General features: G+C 39.2%; 2 protein-coding genes across 3 annotated transcripts in view; one reads left to right on the forward strand and one right to left on the reverse strand.

Annotated features, from left to right (window-relative positions):
- Positions 1 to 371: 371 nt before the first annotated feature.
- Positions 372 to 3,882, forward strand: star2 (steroidogenic acute regulatory protein 2). Its single transcript, XM_023413375.2, has 5 exons — positions 372 to 503; positions 620 to 778; positions 1,076 to 1,260; positions 2,006 to 2,099; positions 3,427 to 3,882. The coding sequence occupies exons 1-5, from the start codon at positions 399 to 401 to the stop codon at positions 3,529 to 3,531; spliced, it is 648 nt and encodes a 215-aa protein (XP_023269143.2). The 5' UTR covers positions 372 to 398; the 3' UTR covers positions 3,532 to 3,882.
- Positions 3,883 to 4,196: 314 nt separating this feature from the next.
- The window catches only part of adamts14 (ADAM metallopeptidase with thrombospondin type 1 motif, 14), a 51,794-nt gene continuing 43,955 nt past the window's right edge, over positions 4,197 to 12,035 (reverse strand). For both annotated transcript variants that reach the window (XM_023413387.2, XM_023413385.2), the window contains exons 16-22: positions 10,681 to 10,844; positions 10,417 to 10,582; positions 9,724 to 9,856; positions 9,293 to 9,500; positions 7,920 to 8,049; positions 6,706 to 6,813; positions 4,197 to 6,602 (exon numbers count right to left, since the gene is read on the reverse strand). In XM_023413387.2, coding sequence (XP_023269155.1) covers positions 6,040 to 6,602; positions 6,706 to 6,813; positions 7,920 to 8,049; positions 9,293 to 9,500; positions 9,724 to 9,856; positions 10,417 to 10,582; positions 10,681 to 10,844 — 1,472 coding nt within the window. In that variant the 3' untranslated portion in view covers positions 4,197 to 6,039. The remainder of the gene's footprint in view (positions 6,603 to 6,705; positions 6,814 to 7,919; positions 8,050 to 9,292; positions 9,501 to 9,723; positions 9,857 to 10,416; positions 10,583 to 10,680; positions 10,845 to 12,035) is intronic.

Here is a 12,035-nt window from a genome sequence, read left to right on the forward strand (position 1 = left end):
GAAGACAGCCAGTATGCTGCATGCTGTTGTAAAGCTCTGCTGTGGAATCTCCTACCCACATCTGAGGAGTATGGCAGGTAAACAACTTTTCTATTTGTTTCTTTTTCTATGCAAATGCAGCAATCCTGCCTCCTGAGTTTTTTTAATGCATCTCATAACTGTTCAATCATGCAGGACTTCAACGCACAGCTGTGGCAGTGATAGGCCAGGAGATCACACACCTGCAGCCATGGGGACAAATCCAGCATCACATGAGAACAAATGCTGGTTTAAATTATAATGGTAAAAAAAAACATAATTCTGTTGGCTTCATTATATTTTTTTCCATGTAGTTGTTGAAATATAACTATGAAGAACATTTTGTAGAGCCCAGACCAGAAGATGCAAAGCCCGTGCCAATGAAAGAAGATCAGCTGTTCTATGTACAACAAGGCCAAGAAGCAATGAGGAAGGCTCTCAGCATGTTGCAGGACAAAGAAGAATGGAAGGTCGAGATCACAGAGGTACTGTCAGACTGATTAAAGCAACTTCTCCAAAGTTCACTTCCTATGAACTAAGCCAGCCTAGAGTGACTGTTTTGTCAATTATAAATGTCTGTTCATTTCTTGCTCCTGTCCAGAACAATGGGGATGTGATCTGTAGCAAAGTGATGCCGGGTGCCAGGAAAGTCTTCCGGCTGGAGGCGGTCCTGGAGGCCGGTGTAGATGAGCTCTATGACCTACTGTTTGTCAGAGTGGAGGAAATGCACAAGTGGAATCCAGGCATACAGCATATCAAAGTGAGCTGCTGACCTTTCAACAATTCACAAGAGGCTGCTGCAAATAATTGGATATTTCATTAGCTGTGAGACCTATACAAATACCTCATACTATGCCTAGTTTTAGAGAATATTCAGTTATATAAGCTCAGTGTAGACTTCTTCATTTACTTCATGAAGGTCTGCACATTTCCCCTCAAAGCCATAATTCATTGACATCATGCTATGTATTTGCAGCAAGAACTGTAGTTGCAATTCTGTCCTGCGATCCAAGTGATGCTTTTCAAACTGATTTGACATTTGTTTTGTCTCTTGTAGGTTCTGAAGCACGTTGGACCTGAAACGATTGTCACTCACGAGGTTTCAGCAGAGACAGCAGGAAATCTGATTGGCCAGAGGGATTTCCTGAGTGTCAGACATAGTTGCAAACAAAAGTCCAGAGTTTATCTTGGAGGAGCAGCAATTCAACTGGACTCGTTCCCACCTCAGGCGGGCTTTGTGAGGTAGGAGGATCATCTGCATATTCAACAGCTTCATTAAATTTTTTCTCTTACTGTAGTGTCTGTGTAAGGTAATGTCAGTCTTTCAGATGATAAGATGTCAGAACAAAATGGAAAAACAGGAAAAAAATTTTGCTTCTACAGCAACAAATCCAGTGTTATTATTTGTGCTGATATTTTAATTATTTATGACAGTCTGTGGTAATTTGCACTGCATGGAAGCACAATATCGGTGGCCTTAAATGTCTGCAGTCATATCTCATGTGTTAGATAAAAATGTTTTATAAGCGAGAGGTCACAATTTGAAGAATTTGAAGGATATGATGAGAGAGGAAGAGAACAATAGATTTGAATAAAACATTTTTTTAAGCTGTTATATTTGAAGTGATACTTGGCTGACTAAACTTAAATTTCTGCAGTTTTGCCAATAAAGACTAGAAGTCTATGGCTGTGGTAGCAGCTCTTTGAGGTTGTTAGCTACAATGGTGCCTGGAGCAAAAAGCTAAAATGAGCATGCTAACATATCAACAATGGTAGTCCCTAGAGTCATACTTCTATGTATGTATGATGTATCTAACATTAGGGCATGGTAAATTTTAATTAATTTCTATACATTGATGAACACAAAAAGATGATGATTGTTCTAATTTGTCCATATTCTAATAGACAATCAACTAATCCATAATAATATATTATCAATCCTTGGTTGAATGCTAATGAGCTAATGAGTTTGTTTGCATGTTTACAGAGCTGAGGATGGACCAGGCTGCATCATCATTCAGGCTCTGGACGGAGACACAAGAAGAAGCCACTTCACATGGCTGCTTAATATGGACGTGAAGGTAAATTCATTTGTACAGGAAACAGGAAAAGGAAAAGCATCTGCAGCCTCCAGTGTGTGCAATATTCATTTGCTGTGTTGTTTCTAAACTCCATCACTTCTGCCAGGCTTTTATTCGCTGAGCAGTAAATTTCATAGATTGGCCATTTTCTGCTGTGGCAAATAAACAAACAACTCAAAAACATAACTTTACCACACACAGTCAATATGTGACGTAGATCTGTAGTTTTTGGTCTGGGACATGACTCATTAAAATGATCACTGTTGAGATGCTTCTAAATATTTGATCAGAATCCGCTCTTTAAGATGCTCTCGGTAAACATCAAGCCCTTGTTAGTGTTCTCCCAGGATTAACAGAGCGGAAACCCAGCAGACACAATTCACTGTGATATGAAAGTACTCAATTTTGAGATAAGGAGTAGCTACAGAAAAAGAATATACAGTCATAATTAAGTACGCTGGCAACTGAGATAAGGAGCCAGACCTGAGGAGGAGCAAGTAAACAGCACAATCAGCCAGCAACAGTGAGGCAAGTGATGAATGAGGAGCTGGTGGTTTACAGTCAATAAAGTGCTGGCTTTGTGGAGCTACATGTAGCTGTTGGAAATCCCTTAACTCATAGAACATATGCATTATTTGAACAATGTATGAGTATATACTGCAGGTATATATACATACATTATGTCCTGATGGATTATTGTAAAACCAAAGTGGCATTTTTTGTATAGTATACAGCTTATTTATCTTTTTTGCCCCACCACTTCTTTCATGCTCTATTTCTAAGCATGAAAATTCATTCTTGAACTTCGTATTTTAAGGGACTTACAGACAGGATGTCTCAGCCTCCAATGGTTCACTTACTAGCTTTGTTTTTTGGAGTTATCACCTGGATGTCATGGTCTTCATCAGCTGATGGAGTTTGCTCTTTTGTCATGGAGATAGTTCAGTTGTCAAACTGAGAACATTGAATGACAAATTAACAAACTCCATCTACTGATGAACATCGAAATATGTGGCTGAAAGGCTGAGAAAAATCTAGTAATTGGGCCTTGAATCAATATTAATTTATCGAACAGCTATTTTTCTGATTGCCAATATTATTTCTTATTTCATTTTCATATAACTGTTTTTAGTGCGGCATTACTGTTACTGGTATGAGCATACTGTAATACTGCATACTACTACTTGACTTACATTAATGCATATTGTCTATAGGGAACTCTTATTTGCATATGAACAGTAATATTTAATGTACAGCACAAGGCCAACTTGCTGATACTCAAGCTCCTTTGTTTACCAGGACTGAACTGAGATCACTTTGTTCTCAGGGCTGGCTGCCAAAGTCCATTGTCAATCAGGCTTTGCCCCGTGCACAGCTGGATTTCACTCGACACCTGCGCAGACATCTCACAGCGGGCGCCACCCTGGGCTGACTGAATCTGTGTGACACCCACACAGCAGCAGCACCCTGTCGACACAGGGGAAGACTGGGTGATGGAGGCGTGGTGACAGCCTAGCAGCTCGGCAGAATGCTGCCCTTTCAGCGGGAGCAGAGTAACGCTGCCTGGAGGAGAAGCTCTGCTGCAACACTCTGCAGAGCAGAGCTGGCGGGGACTAATGACAGCAGCCAGGGCCAGCCTGGCAGAAGGAAGCTGGCTTATAATAGGAATTAATGTCAAGTGTGCCACTCAAACTTCATTATGATTTCATGATTAGGAGTAATCACACATGACTAGATGCACTCTGCATATGACTGGACAAAATTAATAAAATACTTAAATGTGCATATTTTTTCCTCAGTCATTTTCATGCTTTCATCATTGTAAATATTTTGAATACCACATCAATAGCAACACTAGATAACATGTGGCTCAGTTCACATATAATAAATCCATGACTCAGTTTAGACTATAAAAATCTGTGAATGTTCTGACCTTGAAGGACACTCAATTACAGTAACTATTATATACTATATAAATGTTTCTTCACATAGTTGTGAATGTTCACCTCTGAACGGAAGCCAATCAAAAATTTCAAATTTAATGAAAAAAATTATTAAAAAAAACAGTAGATGAAAGTGAAATAACGAGAATCTTAGTTCTTTCAAATGTCTTTTACTTTGTTCTCCATACCACTTAAAAATTCAATAAATATTAACATTTAAAGCTTTCATTCACGTAGGTATATACAAGAACTATACAATAAACATAATGATGTTACAAACTGCAATGCAGGAATGGTGTAACAGTATGACCAACCACAGTCTGTAGACTTACAGCATCACCTGTATTTTCCAATTGCAAAACACAACTTTTCATAACTTGAAATTTACACTATATACATTATTATCTGAAAAATATATCAGTTACAAAAAATATCATAATGTGGGTTTTTTTGTTTTGTTTTTTTAAAATCTTTTTTGTTTTTAAAGCGTAAGTAACTGACTTCCACAAAGGCAGACAGGGGGCATGCTACAGTGGGGATTATCCTCACTGCTTATCAGTGAGGATATTCACCAGTACGTTGGATGTGGACAACAAAAAAAGAGCACCGGGGACAGAGATGCCATGAAACTCCCTGCCAGGAATGATGACTATGAAGCCTGGAGTGTGCCAACGGAATAATTATAGATTTAACTAGTGTTTTATTATAATCAATTTAAAAACTGAGCAATTATTTAAAAACTATTATTAATTTATTAATCAAATTAGCATTTGAATGATACAAAAAATGATAACATTTGCGAAATACCTGAGAATTAGATGACAAGATCGATACCACTCTCATGTGTGTCTCTTAAATGAGAAGCCGGCTAGCTTAGTTAAGTGTAAAGACCGGAAGCAGGAGGAGAAAGCTAAAAAGTAAAAAAAAAAAAAAAAAAAAAAGGTTGTTGATACATTCACCTAGCACTACTGTGCAGTGATTCAGCCGGTCAGTGACAAGAGAAGTCTGGGAAGACACTGTGGCCAACTGTTCACCACAAAAACAACTATTTTCAATATAGCTCAATCTGACAATTATTTTATGTTGTTACATTTGTTTGGTCTGAAAGAAAATGTAGGAAATGGTGAAAAATTACCATCACAATATCCTGAAAGATGTCAGCTTTAATTTGCCTGGTTTGTCTGTGCTTTTAAAGTTTCATCTGCGCCCTGATTAGCCAGCTGTTATGTAAAGCATTGTGCTGTGACCTTCAACTCAAAACAAGAACACGTGGATGAAGTCGTCTCTGTGGATTCTCATTAGCAAATGTAAAGACCGAAAATAAAATGTAAAAACCTTTTTTAAAATAATTTTTGCAATTAAATTTTACTATTCAACAGACCTTTGAGACCTTTCAATTTGAATCTAATTAGCAAAGATAAAATTGTTTTTATAAATACATCAATTTATGAATTGATTCTAACTGAACACTCTATAGTCTATAGATATTTTGTCGGCACACTCAAGACTCCATAGGGACACGTGCACCTCCATGGCCAACAGTGGCGGGTGGTTTGCAACCATAGCCTTTGACCTTTCCTCATGTTCACAATACCAGTTCAATAGTAGTTCTAATGCACTTGAAAAAAACAGGCTTACACAACTGTACACAGATAAAAACATGAATGTAGCAATGCAGTCATCACATTTTGAACACATCTTGTAGTCGTTTTAGTTTACAGCACCTTCGTTTTGACAACTTTTTTTTTTTTTTTCTTCCATTTCATTTTTGAAGCACAGAGGGCAGAGTGACGCAGGTCACTCTGGAGATTTGATGAGGTAACCATTGCTGGTCAGTTCACTGGCATGAAAAAAAAAATTCTTCAAAAACAAACAAAAAAAAAAACAAAAGAAAATATCTGCAGCAAAACTGCAAGTCTATCAGATGCTGCAAAGGGTGAGCTGATGTATGAGACCGTCTCACTGAGCAGCACGTTCACAACATCGCTCACTGTTCATTATTTCTGAGCTGACAGGGTTCTGTGAGTCGAGTCCCTCTCGGATCCTAAATCGTCCCTTCTTGACCTGGCAGCGACTGGGCCTAAAGTGCTGTTTGGACTGTGCTCTTTAGAGGCACCTCCACTGGAGTCTGCTGTGGGCCGTGGCGGCCCTGGAGGTAGAAGAGGCCCCGGGTCTGAGTCTCCCTTCCCAGCTGTGAGGAAGGGGTTGCTGGTGGGAACCTGGGGCAGAGCAGCACCTGTGGATGGCGAGGCTTCAGCAGCGGTCACGGTGGTTGGCACTGGGGCAGTGGACCGTAGCCGTCTGCTGATGGCTTTAGTGGTTTGGGGCGGGCTCTGGGTCGTAGTGGGTAGAGCAGCCATGGGTGATGAAGGCTGAGAAGGAAAAGAGGGCTCAGGTTCTACTGAGGCCACTGTGTTCTGGAGGTCAGGAGCATGAGTGGCGAAGTTTTCTTTCTTGTTGCAAGACTCACAACAAAGCTTATTATATCCAGGGATGGAACAATAACGGGCAAGAACCTCCATTTGACAGAAAATCGATTTATCTCCAAGACATGGCTCATCTAGTAATAAAAGAGAAGACATTACTGAGAGCAGAGCAGAAGAAAAAACACTTCTACTGTAAGTTTAATACTGATTCCTGAAACTAATAACATATTGACTTACTTGAAGAGATTTTGTGGACAGGGTTTTCAGGAACCCTTTGGTGTATAGCTTCATCTTGTATTGTAGAGTTCCCCATTGTTTCAACAGTGAGAGAAGACACTGGCTGTCCTGGTATAACAGCAAAGACAGGACAAAATGAGGCTAAAGATGTTAAACAGGAGCCATGAGACCCAAGAAAAACTCTTGACAACCTTGTGCAACTGTAGGAACAAGAACTGTGTTGTTAAGAGACCTTTAATAAAGCCTGGTGCTATTTGCAGAACACAATGCACAACCTGGACACCATGTTTTTGACAATAACCACTCCATTTTCCACTCACTTGCCTGCACAGGGAGGAAACAAGGTGGCACTCAGGTCTTTGAAAGGGGAACAACATGGTAAAAGCTGCAAGAGGGGATCAATGCAGAAATGTTTTGACAAAGAAGCTGAAAAATCTTTCACTTAAGAAAGTTCCCTTTTGAGAGCTCTTTGTCCATTAGTACATTAAGTAATTAAGTAAAGTTTAATTGTATAGAACATTTCAAGGACACAAAATGCTGTACATCAATAAAAAAGGACGTTACAGAAAAAGAAAAGGGAAATGGTAAATAGAAGAATTAAATAAAAAGGGTAATCAGACAGAGTAACCAAGATCTTGGACAAAGTGCAGTTCGAACAGCTGGTGTGATTCACCGTGGAAGCAGAAAATGTAGTCAGTGACATAATGTTTATGTAAATGGTGTCCCAGGGTGATAAAACATTTTTGCCTACAATTTGGGCTTGTTGCGCCAATTTTTGAGAATGCTGACATAGATTTGTTGTTTCTCTGTGGATAAAATCTGCAATTTCAAACTGTTATTTCTGGCTAAATCCTGCTCATGTTCATGAGGCTGTTACTGTGTGACCACATGTTCAGTTTGATCTGGCTGTGAGATTACCTTTGAGTCACAAGAACATTATATACTAAGTGAAGTATCCTCATTTGGCCCTGTTTGAAATCTGTTCTCAGGGGAATGTGACTAAATGTGCAGGATGCACATGAACCACCCACACAGGCTTCCATAGAAACATATAAATGTTTGTGCCAGTTCTTTACAGTCAGTCTTCCTGCATCCATCACAGAACGGAAATGACTCGATCACACAGACCCAGTTTCTTTAGAAGCGCATGTAAGAAAACTGGTCCGCTGGTGAATTGATCAACTGTTTCCTAGTGATCTGTACATGTATCTCACCTGGACAAGGACTTAGTTCACAAATGAGGATTGTTTCCGGCTTCTCGCCCTCGCATTCTCCGATGGTGTTGTCGCTGGCCTTGCAAACCACCTGCCTTTGTTGGATTCCTTCGCCACAGGTCACTGAGCACTAACACACAACCACCACACACACACACACACACACACACACACACACACACACACACACACACACACGTTAAAGCTATAGGAAATGTATTAAACTCTTACTGCAGTGTAGTAGCAGTTCAGTATATATTTATTTAAGCTTCCAAACTCGTGACAGCCACAGTCAGGGTCTACCACATGTGCCAGTTTAATCTTGACACATGCATCCAAACTGTTTGATCATGTAGAGGCCCATGACATGTTTACCCCAAGAGCAACGAAGACGGTCCTTTTGTTTTATGCCAGAATATTCATACCCCCTTCAACAGAAAGTCTTTACATCTTTCTATACTTTCAAGACTTGGCATATACTGTATTTGGCATATGCTCATTTTCTTTTTTTGGGTCGTCCTTTTGACTTAAAAGGACCTGGGTTTTTTTTTGTTTTTTTTTATGAGAAAAGGATCAGTTTAAATCTATATTCATTCTGACTCTCTGTATACAAGTGGTTTTGTTTTTTCCTGCTGCAAGAAGACAATGACCTCTGTAGTTTCCAATAAACAAAATCATCTTTGCAGGAGTACAAGTTAAACATGAGAAATGGAAAAAACTGCATGTTGCAAAAACTTTTCCATAAAGGTTTTATATTATACATTCTATTTTGTTTATTTTTATTTGTTTTTAAAAATTCAAAGTAAAAATGCTTAATTTCTTTCTTTTTTTTTTCTTTTTCAATAAAAACATAAATAATTGGTCCTTCATGTACCAAGGTAAAACAGCATTACATGTTGGAAAGCTTAACTGACATAAAAGCCAACAGTTTTCAGGGGCAAGATATATTAAACTTGACTGCCAGGCTTTTGTAAATGTAGACATGACTTAGCTTTATTCACATTGAAAACATGGAGTCAGGCAGTTAAGAGGGAAAGGGAAATATCTGATTAATGCTAAGCTAACCTGAACAATGCTATGTGGTGATTTCTTTCTGTGAAGTTTTTCCAGTTTACAGAATTTAAATCAAGAGCCCGGTGACATACAGTCTTCTATTCTTCAGTCCAAACAAAACATATATGAGCAAGCTAACATTAGCTGCCAGTTGGCTAGTTCAGTTAGCTACACAACAGTTATACCTGGCAGGTACTAGGTGTAAATATTTAGGAACTGATCTCTACCTACGTACTAGTTTGTATGCTCGCTTTCTGTTTTAATTTTGTAAATCTAAGTTAGCTAAACTAAGTCAAGTTTGACCCTAAGAACTCACTCACCTGTGACCACGCCCCTGTCCTCCACTGGGCGGGGCATGTGGTGTGGTTACACGCTCTCCTGGTCTCGGGACGGTTCTCAGTGCAGTGTTTACTGTGGACAAGTCTGTTGGTGCCATTGTGGAGCGCCTGCATGCACTGCACCAGCCTGGTCTGGTAGCCGAGCTTCCCGCAGGTCTTGCTACAGGGGCTCCACTCTTCCACCACCCACCTGTCAGCACAGCAGGCTCTTTTAAAAGGTTTCCATGTCGCAACAATTGAGCTTTTATTCCCCTCCATTATTCAAAGTTAGTACCTATATTGCCTGTAAAATTGGCATGAAGTATGACAAGATGGAAATATGGAGGCAAAGCTATTATTACCACTTTTCATGCTGCGTTACCTAATGAAATATAAAGCCATGGATGTACCATCTATAACTCGAGGTCACTTACGTGGGCTGGCTGCACTCTTGCACATTGCAGCGTTTGCGGATGGGTTTAGGTTTTTTGCTGGTTTCACAAAAGTTACGATGCACCAAACGGCTGTCACTCTTTCTCCTGCATCCATATTTTGTGTACTGTATGCCTGAGGGAGAGAGGATGGATATAATGAATATTCCAGTGAGGTCATAAATAGAGAAAACTGAAACTCAAATGTTTCTCAACATGTACTATTACCTTCCATTCTTTATCATTTATTCCATTCATCAATGCATTTATTGGTGTGTAACATGTCAAAATATAGTAAAAAAAACAAAAAAAACCCAAAAAAACAAAAGCCAATTTAAATTTACAGGAAACTGTTTGTTTTGTCTGTCCAACAGTCAAATATCTAAATTTATTTGATTTATAAAAATTTTAACGAGAGAAAAAAATTGAAAGATAAAAAATTAAATTGAAAATTGAAAAAACTGGAAATAGCAAATCTTTCTCATTTGACACTCGGCAAAATGATTTAAATGATTGTCAGTGTTGTTGCCAATTTATATCCTGTGAATCTACTAATAGATTCATCAATTGCATTCAATAAACTTCACCTGACACAATCAACTGACTAGATTCATCTTGGCTGTCATCTAAATGCACATTGTAGCTGTAATTGCTTTTCACATTTTTTTTTTTTTTTTTACACATACACTCACTGACCTCCCCCACAAGGTTTGGAGCACTGAGACCAGCTCTTCAGTGCCCACTCATAGGTGTCCAGTTCAGCCAGAAGCACATTGTTGTTGGTAATAAGCGGTAATAGGTCCTCATGTATGATATACTTATATGTCAAGCTGACTTTTGTGTCCTCCTCCTGGGGAATGACCTGCAACGAAGAGAGAAAATTACACATTATTATTACACAGATACACAATGAATTTTGGGAAAACAATAAGTGACAATAGATGATCCAATCTCACTCACCAGAACTACAATGCCTTCATGCAGAGGACCGGTTGTTTTCAGGGTCTCCTTCTCGCCATCCATGGAGTACTCCCACTGTAAACCATTTTCAATGAAGGTCTTTGATTCAGCGTCTTCACTTTTTGCATTCAGTATGAAGTTTCCAGTAACTTGATTCTTCACAGCTGTCAGTGATGAAGAGAGAAAGCATTTTATGCATGTGTGGTGGGAAAGAATGTGTGCACACCATGTAGTTTTTAGTTTCATTCATTAAAAATCTCAAAAATTGAACAGAAATTCAGGATCAACCCATCCCTCGCCAAAGATTTTCCTTTAAGAAGGGGATCGTGTCAGTATGTATTTTGAGATGTTTGGCATTGTGGTTAGCCAACAGTAATTCCTCCCAAGTTGTGTGTCATCTCTTCGTCCCATGAGCTAATAAAAGCCAGAAAGGAAAAGAGTGGAGAAAAAGAGAAGAGAGGAAGGGTTTGGCTGAACGCCACAGTGATCTTGACTCGCCCTCGTCAGTCGCACAGAGAGCTATTGTAAGCTGAAAGATATGAGTCTGTCATCCTTTCACATACCTGGAGACATTCTGCTTCACTGTGCAAATTGCACTTAGTGTACGTAAGAAGCCTTTCTCACACACATTGTTCCATCTAATCATCTACATGCAGCTCAAATAGAAAGCAATTAACAGGACCCACTTTCTTTGTTTTCACATCACTACAATAGCACCTGTGATGTGACTCATCATCTGTGATAATTGCACTGACATCTGTCCCTATTCCACCGGGAGAAATAAGTGATGACTATCTTTGTAGTGTTCCTAGTTAAAAAAAAAGAAAGAAAAGTTGTCACATTGATGATGACGCTCATGGATTATATGACACTGCACAACATGCTAATTGATTTCTCCTTTACAGTAGGAGGGGTGTCATAAAAGCCTTTATTGAACAGCGTGAGAAGTGTAAAAGTGAAGGACGTTTCTGACAACATCGCTGTGTAAAAACTGTGTGAAAAGTCGTAACACCACAGGAGAGAACCCTTCTAGCTATATGTGCTGTATGTTAATTAGTGCCACGGGTGCTCAGCTCCGAGGCATCTATTAATATTCTGTTTCGGGTTTATTATTCTTCCGCCAAATTTCGGCGCGTAACTCGTCCCGCAGCTTTGAGAAAACCCCGGTAATATATACATCAAAACGTGCGTCTTGATCCCACAAGGGGTGCTATGACTTTTGGTGTTAAAATTCCAATTTTTCCCAAAGTTATTCCCAAAAAACTGGGAATAAATAATGCATTAGAAATGCATTGGAATTTTCTTTAGAAACCCACCTTTTTTCGACAAAATTGCACCTTTTTTCTGAGTCACCC

Source organism: Seriola lalandi, unplaced genomic scaffold, assembly GCF_002814215.2.
Source record: "Seriola lalandi dorsalis isolate HSWRI2012SDOR001 ecotype SW California unplaced genomic scaffold, Sedor1 jcf7180002054516, whole genome shotgun sequence".
Taxonomy (NCBI): Eukaryota; Metazoa; Chordata; class Actinopteri; order Carangiformes; family Carangidae; genus Seriola; species Seriola lalandi.